Source organism: Corvus cornix, chromosome 9 (genome assembly GCF_000738735.6).
Source record: "Corvus cornix cornix isolate S_Up_H32 chromosome 9, ASM73873v5, whole genome shotgun sequence".
Lineage (NCBI taxonomy): Eukaryota > Metazoa > Chordata > Aves > Passeriformes > Corvidae > Corvus > Corvus cornix.
This window is the reverse complement of record NC_046339.1, coordinates 21,821,976-21,848,486: the sequence shown is the minus strand read 5'-3', so window position 1 is coordinate 21,848,486 and position 26,511 is coordinate 21,821,976. Positions and strand designations below refer to the sequence as shown.

The following is a 26,511-nucleotide window of genomic DNA, read 5'->3' as shown; positions in this document are numbered from 1 at the left end:
CATCCCTGTCCCTGCAGGGCTCCCTGCCGGGCTCAGGGCACAGCGCACAGCACATCCCTGTCCCTGCAGGGCTCAGGGCACAGCGCACAGCACATCCCTGTCCCTGCAGGGCTCAGGGCACCGCACAGCGCGTCCCTGTCCCTGCAGGGCTCAGGGCACAGCGCGTCCCTGTCCCTACAGGGATCAGGGCACCGCACAGCACATCCCTGTCCCTGCAGGGCTCAGGGCACGGCTCATCCCTGTCCCTGCAGGGCTCAGGGCACAGCGCACAGCACATCCCTGTCCCTGCAGGGCTCAGGGCACCGCACAGCACATCCCTGTCCCTGCAGGGCTCAGGGCACCGCACAGCACATCCCTGTCCCTGCAGGGCTCAGGGCACCGCACATCCCTGTCCCTGCAGGGCTCAGGGCACCGCACATCCCTGTCCCTACAGAGCTCAGGGCACAGCACATCCCTGTCCCTGCAGGGCTCAGGGCACAGCGCACAGCACATCCCTGTCCCTGCAGGGCTCAGGGCACGGCGCATCCCTGTCCCTACAGGGCTCAGGGCACAGCGCACAGCACATCCCTGTCCCTACAGAGCTCAGGGCACAGCACATCTCTGTCCCTGCAGGGCTCAGGGCACAGCGCGTCCCTGTCCCTGTCTCGCCGCGCAGCCAGAGCACCGCAGGGCACGGGAGGAGTGCGGGCACAGCCTCACTCTGCACCCAGGGATGAGCAGGAGGAGGAGGAAGGGTTGTCCAGTGGCCACACAAGGGCCTGGCTGCCATGTCCTGCTCCGCAGCAGGAGCAGGGGGCGGTGGACACAGGGCACCCCAGCTGCCTTGCTCCCCCTGCCCTGGCAGTGCTGCTCCCTCCCGGGGCTGTGGCCCCAGTGCCATGGCAGGGTCTGGTGTTCAGGGGACAGCAGGGAAGGCAATCACAGCCCTTCTACAGAACACCCAGCTAGGTGAACTGAGAGCAAACTAAAAAACCCAACAAAAAATGTCAGAGCCTCTTGCTTCCCCCCGGAGCTCTCCTTCGGCACTGTCTTTCTATCACCATCTACAGCTTCTGCACATGATTCAGGGATCCTTCAGCAGCTCTCTTTTTCCTGGGCTTTATTGGCCATTACAGCTTCTTCAGCCAAGATGTGAGGCAGAATTGAATGAGTCACAACTGATACCAGACTGATTAACACTTGTCAACTGCAGCTTCCAGCTGAATGTATACAGCCATAGGGAAAGCTGAGGAAGGAGAAAACCATTGACTTCTCCATAACAAAACTTGACACAGATACTTCAGGATTAGTCAGGTATCAAGAATCTAGATAAGCATTGGAAAGAGGAAATTAAAATTCACCAACCATTAAACAGTAAGCAGAAAAGTGTTCCCAGGCTCATAGCAACCCAAGCTAACACCTGTGGCAGGCAGTGTTGGAACATGGATTTCCAAAGGGTTCTCTATAACCTTGATATTTTTCTGATCAGAAATTTTAAATACAGGAACAATTCTACAGTTTTTTGCTCCCAACTATTCTGGTACAAAATTGTCCTAAGCAGGAGTAATGCAAATTGCCCCAAGCAGGGAAGGGGAAGACAGTTTCACCAGAGGACACATTACCTTTCCTATAACATGCTTTTCTTCCTCACTGTCCTGGACTCCCCACAGCCCTTGAAGGCAACAGTTCTTTCCTTCAGCTCTCTAGCAGCAAGCAGGTCGTCTCCTGCTGGGAAAGTTTGGGCCCTTTTCGATCAACAACTGCAATGCTTCCCAGAGGAGAGCTGCCCTGCAGGAAGCAACATGGCAGCACTGTGCCTCAGAGGCACGAGCTGCCCAAACTCACAGCATTCCTAGGCCTTCCCAGGTTTGATATTCCCAACCTAGCAGAGCCCTTCAGCAAGCAGCAGGAATAAGGCACCCCCAAACTGAGCATGCAGCAGTAGCAGAGGGTAAATTACTTCACCACCATAAGACCAGCTCCATGCTAATCAATTTTATGAGACATTTAATAAAAAGAAGCTCCTGGAAAACTTCTGCGAAGTACCTTCCTAGGCAGAGTGTAACAGGAAGCTACAGTCTCCAATTCAGTGACAAAAGCCACCCAAGGAACATTTCAGGGACGTGGCACCGAGCTAAGCAAGAGCATGAGTCACTTAGTGAATCTAGGCTCAGCCTTGGCTGGCAGATGCTCGTGCTCAGCTTCCCAGCTGCCCCACATGGCTTCTACATGCTGAGCCAAACCCTAGGATTATGAATGGAGCTGATCTACCAGCTACTCTTCAGAGCTACACGTGTACACAGGACCTGCGGATAACTGCTCTTCTCATCTAACATCAGATTTTTTTTTGCACTATTTCAAGATACAGAGCAGGCGCGGCTGCAATAACTGACAGTCCAAACACAGTGCAAGGGCTGCCACAATGCTGAGGCCTCTCACTGCTCCCACTAGATGAGGGGTGCAAGCTTCTGAACCTCAAGCACTTTCAGAACCTGCTCAAACCTCGTACAGGATTTGCCCTCATAGGCAGCTACCAAAAGCTTTCTGTCACTGACACCTATGACCCGAAGCCATACTTTGGTCCCTCACGTGTCATTTGAAGACTGAGATGTACATTCCCATCATTCACCTGTCCTTTCCAATAAACAATCCTTTTTCCACCTTGTGCCATTCAGTTCTGATTCCAGCTGCAACTAAGACCACAGATAAAATTTAGAGGTGAGAAAACAGATTTGTTTGAAAGCCAAGTTGTGAGCTGTGGTTAGCGGTTTTTTTTTTAATAGTAACTTCAGAAAACAACATCGACTGGATGGTTTTGGTGGCTGTTTATCACAATGGCTAGATAATAGAATTAATATCCTGGTTTGAGATTTTTAATAATTCAAAACTGTTCATCTACATAAGAGATTCCCAGAGAATTGCAGGGAGCTGGGGCCTGCTGCTGCCCCACCCCCAGAACTGCAAGAGAGATCTTCTCTCAGGGAAAAGATGTTCTGCACACCTCAGGTGTAACAGAAAGAAGCTCCACGGGTACAAATTCCATTTCTTTGCATGCTAAAGTGACGTGATTTTGTACGACATTAGTGTATTACACGATCACATAAATAACTGATACAGAGTACATCACTCATGATGACAGAGACAACAGCACCATCCAGCCTTTCTCAACACCAGATCAGATTCCAGGAGCCATAAATATTCAGGTCTGAAGGAACTGCAGTAGCCTCAACCATTAACGCCAGCAAACACACTGCCCTTGTGAAAGCTGTACTTAAACTGCAGATTACCTAACACACAAAATGAAGGATCCTGCTGAATTTTAAGGGCTTGGATCTTTTGCAGTCTTCTGCACAAAAGCAAGCAGTGTCTTTAAGAACAGTGCACTGTGGCTTCCTTTCCAGTCTGTCTTCTGCCAGGAATCGGTCTCCTTCAATGCCACCAAGTAGAGGGTTGCTCCACTGAGGTGCCAATGCCAAGTGTGGAAGTGCTGTGATGTGCAGGGCTGCCGATAACATCATGGAGCTCAGCAGGCCCGGAGTGGGCAGGCTGCCTCGCTGCCCTTCCCTCCCAGCCTTCTACAGGAGTGCTCCTGGAGTCGCTCCCCCTCTGGGCACGGCTGCCCCAGCCCGTAAGGAATGAGTAGCCTGCAGGCAGTGTCCTGTGCTGTGGCTCTGCCAGCCATTTTGATACACATAGCTGATAAGCACTGAGGTATAATAAAGGAAATGGGATTAAAGCCAACAAAACACTCCTTCCACACTGCTGCAGCGTTTATTCAGCCTGAATTCCTGATGGACTCTATTAATCCATCTCTTTGGCTAATTGGGCATTACTCATGCCACTGCACAGCAGTGTTCACAGTGACAGAGCAACGGAGGCATTACAGGCTTCAGCTTTTACAGCAGGTGTTTACATGTGGCTGGTCCTTGTGTAAGGGCTCCTTACAGGATGACTGTCCCTCTGCAAACAAAGCAGCAGCACTCTGGGCTTCTCCAGGGCTGAGAAGAGCTACGTACAGGCACGGTATCGTCATCGCTAGGAATCAAGGCTGATTAGTGCCACGGAGAGCGGTTACGATTAAGCAGGTTGGCTCCGTTACCTCTTTCCCTTTCTCTTGTTTACCTGGGATCCAAACCGCAAGGCACAAGTGATGACAGGACGAGAGTGAGGGGAGCAGGGTGGGGAAAGAGCTGATGATTAAAAAACACGGGAGGAATACTCTGAGACACACAGTTACCGTAACAGCAGACAAGCAGACCAGATGCAGACAACGACAAGCTGACCTGCTGATTTGTTGCCCAGTCCTGGAAACCCCCATGCACCACACCACTACCGGCAGTCCTCCTTCAGTGAAATGCCAAAAGAAACATCAGCACCACGTTGACGATGATGAGGAAGAGCAGGATGACAAAGACCACTACCCGCTGGGTCTCCGGGTTCATGTTGCAGCGGAGGAAAGTGTGAAGCGCACTCCATTTGTGCCTGCTTCGGTCGGGGACCTTTGCCATGGCTTCGGCCCCCAGGAAAAAAAAAAAAAAATAAGAAAGCTTAAGTGCCTGCCAGGGCAGGATGGGGCAGAGGGCTGTGAACAAAAGCTGTTGGCAGCTCTCAAAAGCAGAAGTCTAAATGGCTCGGCACAGCCACTGCTGCTCCCGCACAGCACGTGTGCCAAACGCCCCCTCAGCTCAGGGGGAGCTTGTCAGCGCATCCCCGGGGTTCCACGTCTTCTGTGCCGAAGGAGCCGTCGCCATCGCTCCAGCGGGAGGAGGACACTGGGTTCCCGGTGGCGAGCGCGGAGCGTGGCGGAGCTCTGCAATCCGGCGGCGATGTCGGCTTCCCAGAGAGCGGCGCCGCGATTTGCTGCGCGCCGTCTCCAGGATACACCAGGCCTTGGCAACGCGGAGCGCAGCCCTGCGCTGTGCAGGGAGGCTCTTAAGGAGGGTCAGGAGAGGATTAAGCGGCTGCTTTTTTAAATCCTTCCACCCGCACTAAGAGTGTGCCAGCACTAGAGACGAGTCCTGCCAGAGGCAAACCCCCTGCGCCGGGTGGGGCCGGCCCTGGACAGGCGAGGGCACAGGCGGATTCCCGCTCGCCTGAGCGTGCAACAGGTGCGGTGTTCGCCGGAGGACCGGACACGCAGCCCTGCCTCTGCCTGGGAGCCCAGGAGAAGCAGCTTCTCTTGGACCCTGCCGTTCTCTTCCCGGCAGGATCCTGGAGCCAGAAAGTCTAAAGGATTTGGCTCTCTCTGCCAACGCCTCCGTGGGCCTGAGTCACTGCAAATCCCCAAATCTCTGCAATCAGAAAACCCCTATTCAGCTCTGCAGAGCTGAAACATGCTTTTATGAACTTAACTTTTGCTGCTGGACTGCAAAGTTCACCAAGCTGCCTCAGGTACGCTTACAGATGCCCCATAGCTCCCACCTGTGTTGGGTCAGGAACACAGGGAAAAGGCACTCCACCTTGGAAGGATTAGGGATAGATCTTGGAGAGCACCCATCATAGGCTCTTCGACTGCAGCCCTTTTGTTTCCTCTAGGCAGCAAAGCAGAGCCCACCTCTTACTCAACAGCCAGCAACAATCGCTCCCCAGGAGAGGAAGAGGAGGACTCAGTATTCAAGTCCTTCATTGACAGGAGGCAGTTTCACATCTTACAGTTCTCACTTATGCCACATATTCCCCCTCATGAAACTGAGGGATACAAATCCAGCAATCCTGATACCGAAATCTGCTCAGTCCAGACCCTGGATTTAGGGCTAGATGATACTGGAGCTAGTGTGTGGAGCTGCAGATGCTCCATGGGGGATGGAGTTATCCAAGAGGATGACTCTGCACTTTACACAACAGTTTCCAACATGGCCACACACATTCCTAGGAGTGGGAACCAGGAGACAAGGTTCCCCCCCTTAAACACCCCAACTGCTGAACACCTCTGGTGGTAGCCTCCACCTCTGGGAAGGGCCGTGTGGGAGCAGCCACACGATGTGGGTACGAATGGAACACTCAGCTGCTCTCGCAACTGAGAAACAAATGAATAAAAAAGCTGGGTTTTCTTCAGGTGTTAGCACATCAATGCCCATAATGTTTCTTGGGGATCTGTGCAGCTCTTGTACGTATCTTGGAAAACAGCAGGTAAGATATTTAAAAGGGAAAAAGTTTAAGAGTTATGGGTACTGGTACTTTCCTTTAATTTTGGAGTTTTTTTCCCAAATTGCGCTAACCTCAGCAGGGGCTATACAGAAAGGGCAGTCAAAATTTCCATTGTCTCCTTATGCTTCTGCAGTGTTTAAGAAAGCTGTCTTTCTTAGTCATAATAAAATCAAATCAAGAATTATTTCAGTTTCTTGTTTCTGAACACAAAGATCCTGCAAATCTCCTTGTCTCTAGCTTAAATATAGAACAAGGAGAGTGATGCGTAGGATGAGGTCTTGTGCTATCAATGCAGCTTCAAGATCTGTAGGAAAAACCTCAGAAAGAGAGAAAACTACTGGGATCTACAGGCCACCCAAGCTCATGGGTGTTTGAGTTTTTGGCCTGCAATGACCTAATGGCTTAAAAAAACTATTTCCCCTGCCATGTGCACCATAGCAGAACACTTCAAAGCTTGCAGACTTCAATTTGCTGAAAGTTCTTCAAGCCCACAGTTGACTGGCATCGTTGCATTGTTCAACTCCTAGGCATTCTGCAAATCTCGTCTGTCTTTGAAGGCTTTTCATGCCTGATTGAGTTTGGACATAAGCCACCAAGCAGGATTTGGGTGGGATGTAGATCTTCAGGAGAAGCTAATCATGGTGAATGGAAAGCATGATCACACCCACTTCTTTGAAACCTGCACAGCAACTATATCTTGTCTAAGCACTTAGTTACAGTGAAAAGAAATAGATAAACTCCAGTGATTCAACAAGGCTGGCAGAGCTATACTGTTGGTGTTGCAGGATACGGGGTAGTTTCTAAAATCCACAATATAATTCTCCAACAGTCTCCTGAAATCTTTGCCACTTATGAACAGGCTAAAACATTTGAAGGTGAAAGCACAGGAAGTTTGTCTGAAAACATCTGAAAGGGGAAAGCAGATCACTTCTTGGACACTGCATTGAGCTCCCCTGGAATAAGAAGTCTGGGGGAAACTGATGCCAGAAAGAAATTGCAGGGGTGAAAAAAGGTACAAAACTGTAGTGGAGGGTACATTTTTATCTAACTCTATTGTCTCTAAGAAGCACCCCAAGTCCCAGCTATGTTCCTCTGCTCTGCTGACGTGCAGATCCAAGCGCCCCCCTACACTACATTGCCTGGGCACAAGTGACGTGTTTGCCTTGAGTACATCTTGGAGCGTTGCACAGTTAATGTTAAGTGGCATTCACCCTTCTGACCCCACAGTGAAGAGAAACTGATCTCAGCAAGGACAGAAGCTGCAGAGTGATTCTAGCTGTGACCTGCCTTTTATTTCCACCCCCACACAGTGAATCCCCTCACAAGGTCTGTGGCAGAGACTCTGCACAGGGGAGTTATTCCGTGGTAACTCCAAGTGTTTGCAGTGGGGGGGCTCTCCAGCTCCTGCTGCACTCTGCTAAACATCATGTGGCATTTTTCCATCATGGAAATAAACCCTCATTCTTATTCCTCACTCATCAGACATGCTTCTGTGGTAGGTGGCATCAGCAAGAGATGAAATAGCTGAAAGTTTTACCTCATGGCTTGTGATACAGTGGGGCTTACTTTGTATAACTATCACTGAGGGAGCATATTTCAAATAATTGTTGCACAATCTCCGTTGGAATCTAATTTGCAATTGTAATAATTTCCTTTCAATCCTTCCTCTAAGAGCCCTCCTCAGCCAGGACTGCACCATGGGAATAATGCTGCCACTCAAACAGAGCAAGAAGTGAGCACAGCACAGCCTCAGAGGCCTGGACAGACACAGCCCTGCTGCAGTCCCAGAAGCTGCTCAGCGACCAAGGCTTCAGGGAATGAGTTATTCAAGAACCCCCATCTAATATTAGATAAAATAAAAAAAGAAAGACATGCCTTCATTTTTCATCAAAATGACACTAAATATTGCCCAGTCCTTACTCATCACCAAGCAGCACATGAGGTTTAACCTTTGAAGACTGCTTTAGGTGTCATTTTTAGGAGGCCAGGAGTATACAGACAAACCCACTGTCTACCAGTAAAAAGGTTGTTCCAATAGTGTAACAGCTGAACTGGGAACTGAAAGGCACACACACACATAAATGTGGGGAAGTAATAACTGTAATAAGCAGCATAGGTGTGCCAGTAGAACAGACAAATAAATAACTGAGGAGACAAGCAGTGAAGCTGGATCCATCATGCTGGGAAAGCAAAGAGCACGTGTCCCACAGCAAGGCCACCAAGGGCAGTCGTGTGGGGGACCAGCCCCACCTTCAGCACCTTTCTCCTCTCTCCTAGTGAGCAGACTTGGAAAGCAAAGCTCCAGGTAGAACACCACACACCATGCTGGAGCACATTTCCAGGACTTCCTGTCCTTGACTTGTCACAAATAGGAATGTGCTTGCTACAAGTACAAGAAACAGCACAATTCAACTCCTCTTAAAGCCAAGGCTACAGTAGTATTGTCGGCGCAAATAAACAGCACTCTAAATATCCCCAGACAAAAAAAGAGCACTCTTACTGGGTCATTATTTATCAACATTCTCCCTCCAAAAAGGTGGAAAGTATATCTAAATATTAACAAAGACAGAAGTGCTAGAGCTGAGCCTGGATTGGGCCCAGCTGACACACTGACACACAGACACCTTCTGCCCCAGCCGGGCTGCCTGCTCAGGGCAGAGCACATGGGCACACCAGGCAGGCAGCTCCAGGGTTTGCCAGCTCCGTGCGTGCAAACACAGCCTGGAGCACGCAAATGTGAACCCCTGGACGAGTTTTCCTAGGTATTCCGAAATAGGATACCTTCTGAGGCAGCATTCCTCTCTGTTGTTGCACCAATGAAGCCGCAGACACAAACATGAACTTCCCTCCCCTCTAGTTGGCATCACTGGCTGTTGGAATGATGGGCATAAAGAACTACAGAGGAAGAGAACACGTTCAGCACATCCAGAAACCTTTAATGTTGCAACAGCCAGATTCACCTGGGTCCATGTGACTGGATTTTTTTCCCCCTTCAACTTCTCTTTGACATAAAAATCACATAATTGTTACTGCCCTTTCCGTTACACAGAGCTGTTGAAGAACTTCTTAGGGGAAAAGTTTTTGTTTCTATTGATTTTTTTTTTTTAATTTAGTGATAAAAATACTTTTATCTATAGCACTGCTGTGATGAACGATTTCAAATGCATCTTTTAAAAAAGAATCCAGGCCGAGTGACTGTTCAATGGACAGATTTCTACCTGGTTTTCAGCTCTGCAACTGAAAGGGCCGACAATGAAATTGTGAGAGGGGAAAGCATTTGTACCTGCAAATCATTCCATGGAAACCAAGTTTCCTTAACTCCCAATTATGCCACTATTACACTTCCCAGCATCCAAACTAAGCAACTATCACCCCTGTTATGTGTTGAGTTAACTCTTAGTAACAACTGCAGCTAACACCTCCCCAAAGGGCATCATTCCTGTTGAGCCACTGCCAGAAAACATCAGAATAAGTATAGCTTTTTCAGCTGCATATGATCATGTACTTCTAAAATGGAAAACAGTCTGTCAGAGGCCCACAATTTGCTTTGCATTTTTACAGTGTGTAACACTGTGTTACTAGAGCACAGTTACTCCCACTGCATCTTTCTCTAGCTCATACTGCACGGTTTAAGCCCACACAGCTTTTACAGCCAGTACTTCCCTGGGCAGATTACTCATGCAATGCTGCCAAAACTTTACAAGCTGTTCTTGTGCTCGAGTACCAAGATTCATGACATAACTATCAATGGAAAGAAAATGGGCCTGACCATTTCCTTATGCAGTGCATACATTGAGGCATGGCCACACTGCAGGAGAGTGCAAGAAAAGCAGCCATTTGGACTGGCCACCCCTGACTACAACTAAAAAAAGAAGAGAAAAGGAGACAATCTGCTTAGCAACCAGTCTTTTGCTTTGAGACTCTACTAAAGCTGGAAAGTCTTCCAAATTCTAAAGCAAGTTTTATTTTCAAGAGTAGCAACAGCAACTGTTAACATGTTTGAAGCATCTGGGAATTACCATCACAGCCCGGAGCTCCAGCACCAAAGGAAGGTGTTGGTGCCGTGAGCCACGTGCCGACGCACCACATCCCACACACCCTGGGAGCTGAGGCAAGGCAGCTTCCAGCATCACACACAGGGGATGACACACTCCCAGGCTGTGCTGGGCTGGAGCTGGGCAGGCTTTTGGGATTTTGGGACGCCAGGGGAGGGATACAGACAGGAATGGCCTGGGAAACAAAACAGCATGTTAGGATAGATGGGGCAGAGCAAGGAACAAGCAGAGAGAAGCAAATACAGGCTGGCACAGCCCATGCAGTGGCCTAGGAAGGTGGATATTTTCAGTACACATTGGACACAGGAAGAACAAAGGCTATTGTAATAATGATGCTCTGAAATAAACACAGGCTGAATGGGGTTTGTAGTAAGAGAGATGGAAGGAAAGGAAATGCTGCATCTTGGAGACCCAGCAAGATTAACAGCCTGAATGCAATATCTAGAACAGGGTCAGAGTAGAAAATGGCCATTCTTGATACAGGGCTGAGGAACAGACATGCTGGCAATGATATCCTTAGTGACTGAGAGAAGAGGTGTTTGGGCTCCTAAAATTATTTGGATACTTTTTGGTTTTGTGGTATCCTGTGTTTGAGGTGAAAATTTGACAGTCATGGATGACATAGAATAACAAGGAATAGTCATTTGGGCACTATGTGGGAAATACTCCTTGAAAAGTCAAGGAAAGAAGAGAGGGAACAGGCATAGGTAGAGCTGTGGGACCTGAAACAGGTGAGGTCAGAGGAAGCTGCAATGAAGCCAGTGAAAGCAGATAAAGTGGATGAGAAGGGGATGAATAACAGTACAAGGTGAGTGACAAGGTGAATATGGTAACACGGAGTAGAGGAAGATGCCTAATGTACAGAGCTGAAAAGACACTAACAGATAATCCCTGTAAGAGTTTCTACAAGAGGTGGCTGGAGATGGGAGGGGGAACAGGGTCAAGCTTTATTTTTTCGGTTGTTTCTAGAGCACAAGTCCCCTTTCTTTCTGACTATGCAGGTGTTTACAAGAAAGCAATGTAGTCTTGGGCTGTCTCAGATATTCTGTTGAGCCCACACATTATAAAATGACAAGTACAGCATTCCCTTACCTGTCATCTTTAAAATAATGCATTTAGTTGCAGAGCAGTGTTCTGACCCTTCTCTTACTGCTCAGCATCCTCACCTCTTAGAGAATATACCAGTCTTGTGGAGGCAGAAAACTGCTTACAAGTGACAGGTCTCTAAAGTTCTTCCAAGCTGCCCTTGTATGTTAATTTGGTAATGTTAATTTGGGAGTCCTCCTTCATTGCCTTCTGATGTAACTAAAGGAGCCACAGAAGGGCTGGAGAGAAGAATAAGCTCCATGGATGAGAACACGTTCCATGAGAATGAGAAAAGCCATAAGAGGATAAACGACACACATAAGCTGTGTATAAGAACCAGGCTAGGCTTTCCTATGTCCTACATGATAAAAAAGTGGGACAGAAATTTTAATTGGTTAGGCAACCTTCTGAGGTGACATTTTCCCTGACACCCCTGTTTTAGCCAGTAGGCCGAAAAAATGCAGCAGAACAATACACCCTGAAGATCAAACCGTGATGGGCTGTTCTCCAAAAGCTGCCCCAAGAAATTAGTAAGAATCTAAGATACAGCTCAGAAGCAAACTTGGTAAGTGGTTGTCAAGACTATCAGGAAGGCGAGGATGGGCTATCAAGCCCCAGCAGTTAAATGAACCAGGTGCCTCCCCCTGCTTTACTAGAAGAGCATCTGTTAGGGGCAGAGGAATGTGAATAAAACAGGACATTCAGTCTGTATTGGATAGCTCACACACCCTGCTTTCATTTCATAAAACCTGTTGACATGAAGAGTTGCCAGCAGCGAGTCAGTGGAACAGCCAGAAACAGGATCTTCTCTAAAGATCATAGATAACATCAGCTGGAAGTAGGACTGAAAAAAATAACCCCCACACCACCTTTCTAGGTCACCGTTCCCCGTAATCCAAAACCTCAAGGAAGAAGCTGAACTCGATGTTCGGCCGCTGCACAGCAGCACAGCTCTGCTGCAGTCCCCTGAGGCGCCGGTGGCAGCCTGACAAGCCCTGGCACAGGAGGTGTGAGGGGCTGCCCCATGGCTGGGGATAAAGGCTGGGGATAAAGGCTGCTCTGCTCACTGCCCGCGGAGAGCGCGTGTTCCCGGTGCGAGGAACGGGGCCAACGCGGGGAGCATTTCCTCACTTCGCTGCAAGGAGAGGCTACGAGGGACCTGACTGAACAGGGGCTCTCCCAGGGCACCCAGCAAGGGCTGGCCCCCAGTGCCCCAGAGGGAGGGGGAGCCCTCCCACAAGCCTCAGGAGGAGCGGGGCTGGCACTTGAGCAGCTTGGTTACTCTTGTTGATCTTTCTGCTTTCATCAGCTCGGCAATATAAAACTGCAAGAAATATGCCAGTGCCTTCACTCCATTAAACCATGGCCAAACTTTTTGCTAACTCAGCCCCCAGCTTACCAAGTATAGGACAAGGGGCCTCGGTCACGGGACGGGAAGGGGAAGATCTCCTGAGGGATTCACAGTGCCCTTTGAACAATCAAGAGTCAGGAGGGATTTTATTCTTCCACCATTGGGATCACTTGTCTTTAAAGAATTAGGAAAATTCTTTGTAGAGAAAAGCTGCTCCAAATCAGGGTTTGGAGAGGAGAACAAATCCAAGAAATGTTCTGATATCAAAAGCATGCTGAGAGGAACCTGAGACACAAATATGGTATAAAATGAGAGATACTCACTTCCCTGTCCCTGTGCAAACACTTGAGCCTGGAATGACCTCTGCAATAACCTCTACACTACCCAGCATTCCTGCTCTCTCACATTCCTTCTTTATCCCCTTCTTTCAGTAAATCTTTGTCCTCCAATATCCATTTGGTTATTGTGCTGTTATCCATCCCAGGTGTTTCTTGAACTGGTAACTGGGGCATGGATATCCCCAAACCTATTTTTAAAATAAAGACATTGGCAGAGCAAATTGTAACTGCAAGATTCTGCAAAACAGACTTGTCTTTGCACACCATCAGGCTCCCATTTCAAGCAGTGGTGACAGCAGTTTAATACACTTCTGAATTAAAATCTTTGTAGGGGTGCAAATATCTCAATGCTTCTAATGTTCTTCCTCCCATAAAACAGCAGTGGAGAGTTAGGTACCAAACCAAGAATCCCTGAAAGCCAAACAAGGAGCTCCTGAGGACACGGTAAGTTCCTTCTTTGTATCAGAGACAGGGCAGGTTTGAAAGGTGTCCTTTACTTTACACACGGATGGTGAAATCACTCCCCTTCACCTGCACATTTCCTTGGCTTCATTGCACAGACCCTGATTAGGGGCATGTCAGAGCCTTCAGCAGGCAGGACCATGAGAACCTTGAAGGGTTAGTGCCTACCTTGCCCTGTGCAAGGATTTGAAGATCTCAGTGGTGCTGTGGTAAATGGCCCTCGTGCTAAAAGTGGCAGGCAGGAAACCAAGACATTCTGCAACATAGCCCTTATCCCTATAGGGCACAATGCCACTGCTACAGGTTAAAGGAGCTCTTTTAATGGGATGCCAAAGTGTTTATCTTCACGACAAAGAGACCTCTTGTAAACACATCATGTTTTCTTTAACTGGTGGGGAGCATCAGACAGAGTTCTGGGAACCCATGGACTCACTGGATAAAATAGAGACAGTCTTTGAGGTGATTTGGCACAAGTAATTTCAGGAGTTAAAACATTCTTGGATCATTTTTTCTCCAAAGGGAGTACTATTTGTGGAGCCAAGTCCCTCTGCACAGCCCAGTAACTGGGAACACATTTAATGCCGACAAACAACAGACATTTTATTGAGTCCCCTAATACTCACTAGATATCATTAACAAGTGTTAACAGAAGCTGTTAGTCTTTACAATATAACAGCTGGCAGGGCTGATGTAAGGACTCCAAAGCCATCATGCTGTCTCCAGTTATCTCCTTTGAGTGACGTATTTTGGTCTGTTTTACAGCCAGGGATGAAAGTTTGGGCAGTACCTGCCCCTCTTCAAACATGTCTGTGTGCATGTGGGGCCACACCCGTGCCCACAAAGAGCTGAAAGCCAGAGGCTACCTCTCCTGTTCTGCTGCTCCAGCTTGGCTGCTGGAAGGAGGAGTTAGATTCCCTGGGAGACTGAGCCCATAACCCACTCATCCCCTTACACACCTACAGCGCTGTCACACCTCGGCCTGTTGGGTTGGGAGTTAGAATTGTGACAGCCCCCATGTATTATTCTTATCCCAAAAACTAAGCTAAGCCTGGAGGTTTTTTATTTGTTCCTAATGAGTATCAGATTAATTGGGGTGTTTAGAGAACGCATGGTCCAGCAAAAGAAAATATATTTTATAGAAATGCTTCTATGTGGATTGAACTCCTGGTGGAGTGTATGCTACAGACCATAGCATCCATGGTAAGGGAGCTACCTGCCCTCACCTCCCACAGTTGGGAACGAGCATTTGGATGGAAAAGGACTCACTGCATGACTGCAAGTGTGAAAGCATATCCCATTTCTCCCAGCTTTCCAAAAAATCCCAACATCCACTCACAAGATAGCCTTTCTTCAGTGCTGAGTGAGCTACACTGGCTTCCATCACGCTCTCTGTATCTTCAGCCTGCTGAGGGAGGATCCCTTGCTCAGGGGATGCCCAAGTCCCAGTGCTAAGGAGGATGTGAGAAAGTGGCTCAGAGCAGCCCCAGCTGGCCATGGTAGAAAGCAGAAATATGGCTCTGGAAACCCCTGGGACCACTTAGCTACTGATCCCGATGTTTGATGAGACATAATTGCCGTAGAGTATTTCAATATACTGATTTGCTTTAAATCCATTGCAAAAAGGCCTCTGAAACAACCTTAAAAGTCTGCAGACCACAAAACTCTAAAAACGAAACCCATCAGGCAGTAAACGAAGTTACAATTCTGACTCCATACTCTGAACACTCACATTTAAGCCCTACAAAAAGTTACGCAAGCACTTGGGACCAAAAACTAGGATCCAGTAAAGATTTATGTCCACAGGGGAACATTATTTCTTGTCCTTGACAGCACCGAGCTTTGTACCGTATTCTGCAAATAAATCATATCTGCTGCTTCTGGACCACAGCTGTCAGCTTTGGCTGCAGGAATACATGGGACACAAAAGCAGGAATTAAGCCCTCCAGAAGGAAAAGAAAACCCCAATGGATGCTGGCAGGTGTCTGTTAACTGGTTTCTGTTTGCTTTAGCTTCAGATGGGAGAGCAATACACTCATGTTAAGGTACAAAAGTGATAATAAATCTCTTCTCCCAGTTTACACAAGAATGTTATATATCGCTTCCATATGATCAATAATTCTAATTCTGTTTTCAGTCTGGAAATCCATTGTGACCACAGCTTTTGCAATCTCTTCTGTACTCTTTAAAGAAAAGGAATGACAATATCTTGTGGCACTATTTTAAAATGTTTCTGTCTTTTGAAATTTGCCCTCATATAGTACACAAGAGATTTCTGTTAATTAGAATGAAGATAAATGAAGTGAAAAAGGCTATGAAGGATATTATTCATGTTTAACAAAATTAAAATCAGTTGTTCTGATTTCATCTGTATTAACATTTTATGAGTTTTGAGGTTTGATTTGGTTTTGCTGTTGTGTTTGGTTTTTTTGTTTGGTGGGGTTTTTTTTAAAACCCCCAACAGTTCATAAGTCTGTCTTGTTTAAAATTGACTGGTCTGGGAGGAGCACTGGGTGAGCCCAGCACAGGATCAAAGACCTTAGCACAACAGTAATGTTTCAGAGACTCAGTAATATGGAGAGAGTACTTCTACAGTGTCTGTTGCCCTGGGTACGTGGCAGATGTATTGTTTGTGCCACTTCGAACATTTTTCTGGATAATTACTTTGTTAAATCAGAAACATATATGTTGGAACCAATTAGCTTAATTGCATCTTGTCAGCAACCACGGGTTAGCTCAAACATCTGTAAGACACTACGATATTGCCACTTTAAAACACAAGGCAACAGTGGTTACGTGTCTTAGATAAAACCCTGGCCTGCTGAAGCCAGTGAATTGTGCATTTCCTCAGGAACGAGACTTCACATACCAAATTCCAAACTTATCAGCCATAGAGCCACAAGAGATAAGGAAAAAAGTGGGAGTCTTGCTGTTATTTTCCGAACACGTAGTGCTTTGCTTTCACAAGATGGGCACAGTGCTGCTCACGGAGGGCTGCAAGGGACATGCTGAATTGCAATAGCATTTCTTGCAAAGCACGGAGCCGTACGGGCCCTTCTCAGAGCAGGACACAACAAACCCTCAGGACACAGCAGGTATTACCAAGCAAAGCTTGGTCTAAGCTTCTTCACCTGGGCCAATTACTTATAGGGGAAAACTAGACATCTTGTCATCACCATCACTCCAGGGCCAGGCACACAGGCTTTTTATATGCCTAACCCCTCACGTTCTCAAATTCAGACTACATATAACACATTTAATGAAGCTTGAAGCTGTATGTATGTATAGTGTCCTATACATAACATTTATGGAGAACTGGAAGGACAGAATCACAATGTATTTGCAGTACAGATTTTTCTCTTACTGCATTTTCACCCAGTGATAACCCTGGAAGCAATAAAATACAAGGATAGGGTCTCTATCTGGAGCAAACACAAAGTAAACTCTACCGAGTACAATCTAAACACAAATTCTCTTTTCCTGAGCATCAAGAAAGCATTTGAAAGAATGTCAAACAGATGCCCCAAGAAAATTACTTCCCCAACCTCTTTTCTCATCCCAAACCCTTATTATTACTTTTTGATTGATTTTTCTTGGCTCTTACATACTCTCATGCTGCTCTTCTTAGGTGGGCTCTATACAACCTTCCCAGCTTTCTTTTATCCCTCCAGTGTTCTTGCCAATAAATTATTCTAGTTTTATGAAAGGTTTCTTTTTTTATTTCATAATCATTTTCTCTTGATCCAAAATGAACTAAAACTCAGTGGTTGGGTGTTTTGTTCTTTAATGCAACACTTGGTCTGCCAACTGCCTTAAAAATGTATTTCAGCCTTCTCTATTTATTTGAAAGCTGTTTCTTCCAAGAAGGCTAAGAATAATGTGGTTACCATAGTTTCCTTATCCACAACCAATAAAATGCAACTTGGAATACAATAAAACAAAGCTGAGACTACTCACAAAATGTGACTGAATGAGTCAACACTGAAATCTTCACCCTACATCACTCCTAGCACTATGGAAAATACTCAAGACTAATCAATAGCCAGCTTTTGGTCCAGCAGGGAAGATGAGGATAAGCCTGTCCCACTACCAGCTATTTGAGATATTTCAATTCCAACACTTAAGATATCTGTTGTTGTAGAATTCCCATCTCACAGATTCAGTATTTCACTGCAGAGGTTTTGTACTTTCTGTAATCTCCTGTTCTGGGAAGTGATTGTGTAGGCAGTGCTTTGCTAAGGCTCACTGGAACCAAGTGATGGATTAATTACCCGTAGGAACCAGTCGACAAAGTAAATAATGTACTGTTTGTTCTTACAGTTTTGTTGGCTCCTGAACAGGCAAGATTCTAGGGAACAAGCCAAAAATAATCTTTTTTCTTTCAATTCAACTGGCCAACAAAACCCCACGTACGCTTCATGGATTTTACAAATTACACCTGCTTTGGACACATCCGTTTACTTTCTTGATTACAAGTGATGGAATTTTACTCTAATAAAATGAACTTTTAAGAAATGAAAGAAAAGCAATTGTTCTCAATAATAATGAATAAAGAAAGAGAAAACCACCACATGCATGATGGTGAGACCTGCTTATAAGTTTATTTTTTTCCTGATTTTAAAGACTTGTAAAGATTTCCTTTAAAAAAGTAAAATATTTAACCTTTTCTTAAGAAAAGAAAAGAAAAGAAAAGAGAAAAGAAAAGAGAAGAGAAGAGAAGAGAAGAGAAGAGAAGAGAAGAAAAGAAAAGAAAAGAAAAGAAAAAGAAAAGAAAAGAAAAGAAAAGAAAAGAAAAGAAAAGAAAAGAAAAGAAAAGAAAAGAAAAGAAAAGAAAAGAAAAGAAAAGAAAAGAAAAGAAAAGAAAAGAAAAGAAAAGAAAAGAAAAGAAAAGATACAGAGGATATTCTATTTGATGAGTCCGAGTAAGAAGACTTACCAAGGCAAGCACCTGAGTGGGAGGGAAGCAGAATCCTCCTCCCACAGACTCAGTGCAAGCTTTGGGACTGACTCCTGTGGTGCCTGGGACTCTCATAAACACACCAGGTAAACGTGGAAGAACACGAGATTTTCTGGTGTTCTGCTCATGTTTTCTTGCCAGTGACAACAGCCCAAGACAGATGAGTTTAAATTAAAAAGCTCTGACCATGGTTTGATAACCCCTGGATGTAAGCGATAGGGGAAGAAAATAAAGCCACTCCCTTCCTTACCCCAGGCACCCAGGGCTGTAGGTAGGGATTCTGAGCAGTGGGAGCAGGAGAACTGCTGGAAGAGCATTTGCTTTTGTTGCTTTTGAAGAAAAGCTGTTATCATCACTGTGCAGTTTTTTGGAGCTTTTTCAGACCCCAGAAGCACCATGACTGGGTGTATCAAACACACACTGAGAGCCACGTAGCTTCAATTATAGCTTTGCCACAGGAATATATAATACTTCTTTTATCCCTGCCTTCTCATCTTGTGAAGGCCATGTACAGGTAAGAGAGTATAAGAAAGAGAGAAAGAAGGTGTAGGAGTTCAGGAGATCACTCATGTGGTGAACATGTTCCACTCTTTCAATGCAAGTTCACCTCACAGAAAAAGCATTTTGTGTGTAGCAGGATGCCAGTTCTAATGCACAAGAAAAAAATAGTACTTTTACAGGAAAACCATCTTAGATCTGTTAGCATGTTGCTCATTGCATCACTTAAACCAAGTAGTACCTTTTTAAACTGCTGATGTCAACTTAATCAGGGTCAGTACTATAAAAGAAAATAGCTAAAAACAGTGACTGAAAACGCAGGTCTTTCACATCCCTAGAGTGAGTTTACTGGGGAACAGGAAGAAACAGTGAAGACCAAGCCTGTATTAAACTTTGCACCCTTCTTACCTATGAATAAAGAAATTGGTAGACCGGAGATTTTTTCAACATTTCTGTTATGCCTTCGGTACAACACACTCCAAGTCTGAACAGCCTGGCCAGGCTGCTCATTAATGTTTTTAAACTTCTCAACCAAAAACACCCAAGAGGAGAGTCACCTGCTCAGGACCTGTGGCTCTGCATTGCCTTAGGGACAGCACCCTGATGGAAGGCCCAGCCCCTGCTGTCACCCAGCTGTAAATGGTGCCCACAGTAAATGATGTTTGAAGCCCCATCCACTGTGCCATGATCAGTTTTGGCTGTGGTTACAGGAACCACCAGCATCCATCCCTGTGCTGTGAGAGACACAGAGCAGCACATACCTCGTTGATGGCCAGCTGCTCCCCGCCTCCCCCGGGGTGGCCGTAGCGATGGTTGGAGCTCCGGAAGTCCTCGTACAGATCCTCCTCGCTTCCCACATCGTCTGTCAGGGCTGCCTTGTCCAGTGCTCCATCAGCAATCACTGCAACAACACAATGAGCACATTGGTACAGCCCACAGGAGCCTCTGCAGCACTGCACCAGGACAGGAGCTCACTGGGGCAAGGGGCACCATAACACAGCATAAAGGAGAAAAAGACAAGGAAACCACATAGGCAATTTTGGGTCAGAATTCCAGCCTCATGCTTGCCTGTTTTCAGAGAATTTTTCTCTGAAAATAACCCCTAAATGTTTGTGTCCTTTTCTAGACTGGAAAACATGATTTAAAACAATTCAACAACTGCTGCACGTTGCAAAGAAAAGATCAAGCAAGAATAAGAAAACAAGGTCTGAAAAAAGGCATAGGGCAATGATGGCGCAAATGTGATTTTATTAGGACCTTGCTGTGTTGACAGGAAACTGGACTAGGTAACAAGCAGCTCATGTCCGCCACTTCATACCTTGAGGATTATGATTTACAAATCCTATCAGGCCAAAGGAAGTCTCAGCCTTTGGGAAAAACATTCACCTTCCTCTTTGTGCACACACTTATTGCAAACCCTTTTTGTTGCCTAAAAGGGTGTTTGCTCCAGAATTATCCATCATTACGACAGGAAGGCCATTCTGCTCAGCACAGCCCCAAACAAGCTACAGATAATGGAGGGTTCACAGTCTGCAGCTAGAACAAACACTGAAGTCTCAAGATATAAGCCTGAGAGAAGTATCAATGTGGCATTTATACTCCTTGCACAGAAGAAAGTGTCACTTCATCTGTTTCATGGGCAGGACTGTTTTCCTAAAGTCTCCTCGAGGTATTAGCAAAGACCCTTCAGTAGCATGTAGTGTCGCTCATCCCATCCCTGGACTGGTTACTGAACATTAACTTTCTGTTCTCAAATCTGTGAAAAATGGCAGTGATTAAAGAAAACACTTGCTGACATATTCATGTGGATTAGCAACTGCTAGAGCAACAGTTTCCATGACAAAGCAGTGGGCTTTATGAAGATTCCAATGCATGAAGCAAGTACCTACACAAAGCTGATGCAGAGAACAGCTGATGTAACTGGTAATTTTAGTTCAATGGACTTGACATGGAAACAGGAGTAGAACTGAATGAAGAGAAAACACAGACATTACTATCAGCACTCCCGGCAACAAGCTTGGCTGTGCAAGTTACATGATGTTACACTCCAAATTTTTGCAGAACAGGTGAAAAAAACCTTTTGAGCTTGACCTTGTAGAGCTTTAATAGGAAGCAACTCACGAACCTGGTCTTGAGTCCTCATTTCCCTTCATAATGCAAGTGCATCTTATGCACCTAACTGTGCCAAGGGGTCAAGAAAAGTCCCTAACATTTCATTAGCTTACTATTACCTGAAACCAAAGCTGCACCACATTAGCACTGAATAAAGTTCTGGCAGAGGTTACAGCCAGACCTGCAAACTTGTCCATCAACACTTTCAGTACACAGGATGGTTTGTTAAGGCTGCACCACCTGATCACTTCTATTAACAGTGAGGGTAAATTCAGTGTAGCAGCTATCAGTTCAATGCAGTAACCCGACATCAAAATGACAAGTATGAGCTATTTTTAAACTAAATACTTGCTTGTTTATGCTTTGAATTCGATAAATAGGCACAACACAGCAAAGATTGTCTGAAGCTGAACTCCACTTGGCTTTTCAGGATGGCAATTCAGGACACAGGTGCATATGAGCTTATGATTAAAGCAGAATTTTCTGTGCAAGTACGGAACTACCCAACCATTCAACTTTAAGTGACATTTCACAAAAAAATCAAGCATTCCCCTAGCTTTGCCCTGACACATCACATCGTTCATTATACAGAAGTTCTGTACTGAATATGTGCCAGTAGTATAGATTGCATATAAAGCAATTCTGGGGCTAAGACCTAGTCCATTAATATAAAACTCAAAACCACCTCGAATAACACTGATATTATAATTTCCTGCAGAGTTACCATGGTTGGAACTTCTAAAACTAAATTTAAGGGTATTAAAGGTATCACTTTTTGCACATACACTGTCTGAAAAACCGTGGTCTGATAGTAATGAACAACTTCCAGTGTGTTAGTGCAGCACAGAAACAAATTAGAAATGTTTTTCAAGAACAAATAAAAATAAATCATTTATAAGAAGCAAGTCAGCAGTCATTTAATTCAAAACTCTTTGCTGCCCTCTGATCTCATTCTTTTCCCTTATTTTACACATGGCTTCATTGCTTTTCCCTTATGCATCTTCTGCTATTTTCACTGCTAAAAGTAACCTTCAGCTTGAAAAATGTTCATTGACATCTTTAAAGCTTTTGTTTTTTGTCCCCACACTTCCTATTTGTTCTTTGATCTGTGTTTAGATGAAAATCAAAAGCTCCAGGGAGGTATTTATCTGTGTTACTTAAAATGCTCTATACCTCTGCTAAGTGCCTTGAAAGCCGTGCTTGCTTTTACTAGAGATCTGTTTTTCCTCTCTGATCTTACCAAGCTCATCAATTCTCTGCTGTCTCAAGACCTCCTACTGCATTTGGGACTAGTTTTCCTGGTAAAAAAAGTCCTGATCGACATATTGCACCAAAACTACACTTCATAAGCACGAGAAAGTTCTCAATCCTTGAGGAAGAACGGCCCAAGATAGCCATTACACATTTTCCCAAACTAATGCTGCAGGGAAGAATTAAATTAACGAAAAATAAGAATTTGCTCTGAAGCAGGTTAGATGAAAGACATGACCACAAATAAATAAAATAGTAGTCGGGAATGGTGACCCAATGCACTAGAAAACCATCAAGGACAGAGGAAAATGAAGGCTTTTAGTGTAGGAACTGACTTAACATGCAAAGCATAAACTAGGTCAAGTAGAAAAGAAGCAAGCACTATACAAAAATCTTAAAAGACAAGTTAGCAGAGGTTGCTGAAACAGTCTATCAGCCTCCTCAACAGCACAGCACTGGGTGGACAGGCCACTATTAAACTGCACAGTAGCTAATTCAGATGCTTCATTCCTGCCACCTCCAAGTGCTCATCTCTGTCTAACACTGAAATCCAGTAGCACAGTCATGCCTGGCCTCTCCACGCCGCTCTGAAACACTGACCTGACCTGTCCCTCCCTGGCAGTCAGGCCACACCAAGGAACAATATTCTGTCAAGAAGTAAAGCCCAAGCATCAATTAACTCAAGCAGATTTCTTCGTATTTTATACCACTGTCCTGATAAATTTCACTAAATAGGACAACAAACCCCATACACAGGAACCGAGGGAGGGGATGTCACCAACATTTACTACTACAGCCAGTATGTGCAAGAACTAAAACTCTGCTTCATAGTGCTTCCAGCCCTAGCCCAAGCTTGGGATTTGTCATTCCAGTACAAAAGCAGATAGATAATTCTAGCAATAGCAGCTCACAAAAGAATGCCACACAAACTCTTTTTTATGCATCCATACAGATAAAGTGTCAAGAACCTGACTCCATGAAGAATTATCTTGAGGACATGAAGCTTCAAAACTCATACAAAACATGGCACTGAAGCCAGCGACTGGCACAGGTGGTCTATGTCCAAGTGCCTGAGCAGGCAGCACTTAGGCTGCATTCAAGGACAAAAGGGAAGGGTTCTGTGCAAATCAAGTGAGGCTTGATCAAAATGTTCCAGGTTCACCCTCCTTACACCTTCCTACAGAGTTTGGAATGCAGGTATAAGCAGGCAGTAGTGGGAAGGGTCCTGGCTGGGCTCTGCTTGTGCCCCTACCTTACTGAAAGGTGATGCCAGGCAATTCTAAGGAGTACCTGTACACAGCTCCAGAGCTCTCCAGCTCACCAGAAAGCCCCTGCAGCTGTTACCAGCTCTGTGGCTTCACAGAGAAGAGCACTCACTCTGTGCCCACAAGGAGAGATAAGCCATGCTGTACAACTCACTAGCACCCTGCCAGTGCCCTGCAACTGCATCCTGCTTAGAGGTAAGTTGGGATAATTGGAAGGCAGCTGCCTGTATGGTAGGATTTTCACAATCAAGCCTAGGTGACACTGGAGAACAAACCAGCTGGGCTGCACTGGGACAGCCTCGATCTTCACCACCAACAGAGATGGCATGGATGGGAAAACAGAGAGAAAAGGTTTTGTGTTGTTCATCAAACTGGTGGGAAGACAAAAGAAGTTGGAATTAGATGATCTACTGGAGGTCTCAGAAAACAAATGTTAACTGTAGTCCAGAGTTCAGTTCAGACTAGTGTCACCTAGTACAGGTCACGCAGTTCCATACGTCTGTGCTTTGCGCCTCTCTCAAAGGATGGACCTGCCTCATACATTCTAAGTGCCAGGAAATAGTGAACAAAAGTTGCTGTTAAACAATCAAACAAATAAAAAACTCAAACAAAAACCCAAACCAAAATAACCCCCCAGAAATCCGATACACCTACCACCATAAAAAAAAATAAAATTAAAGGAATATAATCCCACCCTCTCATTGGAAAATTATTCTCACCAAATAAATTTCTAGAATAGTTTCCTCAGAGGAGCTGGACACTGCAGCCCCAAATTTAGCACAGCCTCTTAACAGAGCTCTCTCAAAGTCACAGAGGTTTATGTCTCAGCTGGAATAAACCCCAGCAGCTCCCCAGCGGCGAGGAGCTCCAGACGTGTGTCTGGGTCACAAGCCTGAACAATGACCCAGGACTGAAGGAAAAGGGGCTAGAGGCATTTTCCCAAAATGTTGGTTATCTGTTTTCACTTGACTTACAGTCTACAGCTTTTAGGGGTAAGGCTGGGATAGGAATCCATGACTATTACAGACAGCTTGGAAAGCCAAGAGCATCCGTAGTTTATTAAAAGCACATTATATTGACAAAGGGAAAAAATTTTCTGTACTTGAATTCTTTCTTTCAAGTGTTCTTTTTCCACATCCACCCATTTCATTTGTTTCTGTAGCATTTACATTTAAAATAATTCACCAAAACAACAGTAGGAGCCTGATTTACACTCACAGAGCGAATTAATTCAGAGCTAACAACATCATCCTCTCTGCCTCACTGAGCAGAGATTGCTGTGGTTGTGCGCAGCCCACAGGAAAGCGCAGTGCAGCTGCTGAAGGAAGCACTTCAAGAGATTTAAGATGATAAACAAGTGAATGGCGCGCACGGGGTAGGGAACCACACCCAGACTACATTGCCCAGGTGAGAAGACCCCCTCCTCTTCACCCACTTGGGACTGCTAAACCCTTCTCTCCTTCGAAATAGCTGCCACAGTAGTGCTGCAGCCTCCATCAGTCCTGTTCTCAATTATGTGCTTCATTTATCAGACGCTTGGTACACGGAGGTCCCTATGCAGCTGCCACAGTAAAATCCATCAGAGTGATGTCATCCCACTTCTGCCCCAGCAGTGCAATTCTACAGCTCTTACTGTGCTGATGGACCCTCTCTCACCATTCTGCTTATGGTTGTGGGCCAGTTTAACAGGAAGAGGGAAGTCAGGCAGGGAATTAGCAACAAGGGAACAATGACCAGTTAGGATGAGCTTCATGAGGAGAAAAAAACCAAAACAAACCACCAAAACAAACAAGAAAATCACCAGGAAGTGGTTCTTCTTGAGATCTAAGGTCCTTACGATGACATTTCTGAGTAGGTAATGAAATCATGTTAAGCCAATCTTTGAAGGAGAAATCAGACTGGGAAGGAAAGACAGAAAATATTTAAGTGGAGAAAGCAAGCTTCGTCGCCTCCATTTTAAAGAAATATTAGAAGGAAAGGGATTCAACATAACAAAATTTAATTAACATTTTGGTATAGTGCCACAAACAGAATTTCTTTTGTGAATGAAGCCAGTTCCTAATTAGCTGAGGTAAAGAGCAAATCTGTGCTTGAAAACAAAAAGGACAGCTCTTCACTGGAAAACCAAGCACAGGTCCACTGTGGGTCTGCTGGGCACATCACCCAGGGTACCATTCATCAGCAATAATGCACTGAGCCACCCACTCAGGTTTCAAGAGTTTTTAAATCCCAATTAGAATCTAAATGACTTTCAGGGAGGCTTAAGGGAGTTCTCAACTCTCTCGGGTAGCAGAGATAATTATGGGGAAGAGAGACGTGGATTATGAATGGCTCTGCAGCTCTGACTCCCATGTCCCCACTTGCAGCTTGGCCCACTTTGTCCTGGCACACACAGGGCAGAGAGCTGCCCCCAGCCCCTTCCTGGTTTTCTGAGTGATGGTACAGCTGGGAGAGGGGGAGCGATTTAAATAGTTTTGAAGAAGAGTGGGCATAATGGGAAAAACAGATAGAAAAATCACATAAATATACTTTCTTCATCCAAAGCCTCATCCTTTGTTGAAAAGTCCCTCTGTTGTACTGCACACAAACTATTAATTCACTGGCCATGTTCCCATCACAGCTACTGACTTGGAAAAAAGCAGGCACATCCTGATCCTCCATGTGTTTGTTGTTTATTTGCTCAGGTCTGATTACTCATCCATAGTGACTGTTTGCTCTCATTTTGCAGAGGAACGTCTCTGGAAATGCTATTTATTTTATGTCTGGACAAGACTGAACACAACAGGGGCCAATTCTAGTTCAGTCCTTTAAGCCCTATTACAATCTAAGCATTAAGTCAATGGCAGCAATCAAAGCTAGCAGACAAATCTTTTCTAGTACCCAGGCACATTCTTTACCATAACCTTGGTAGGATGTACAAGTTGGAATACCTGGCATGTCATTTACTGTATTTAATCCAACAAGGAATTTTATTTGTTGAAGTGGCTGCTATTTAAAGGAGTTTGGATGTGTG

General features: G+C 45.4%; 1 protein-coding gene across 2 annotated transcripts in view; it reads right to left on the bottom strand.

Annotated features, from left to right (window-relative positions):
• ARHGEF4 (Rho guanine nucleotide exchange factor 4) overlaps positions 1-26,511 on the bottom strand; it is a 221,455-nt gene that overhangs the window by 31,714 nt on the left and 163,230 nt on the right. The window contains exon 7 of one of the 2 annotated variants that reach the window (XM_019289481.3): positions 19,632-19,771. In XM_019289481.3, the coding sequence (XP_019145026.3) occupies positions 19,632-19,771 (140 nt within the window). Of the gene's footprint in view, positions 1-4,262; positions 4,846-19,631; positions 19,772-26,511 lie in introns of those variants that run through there. The other variant, XM_020584919.2, reaches the window with a different exon arrangement.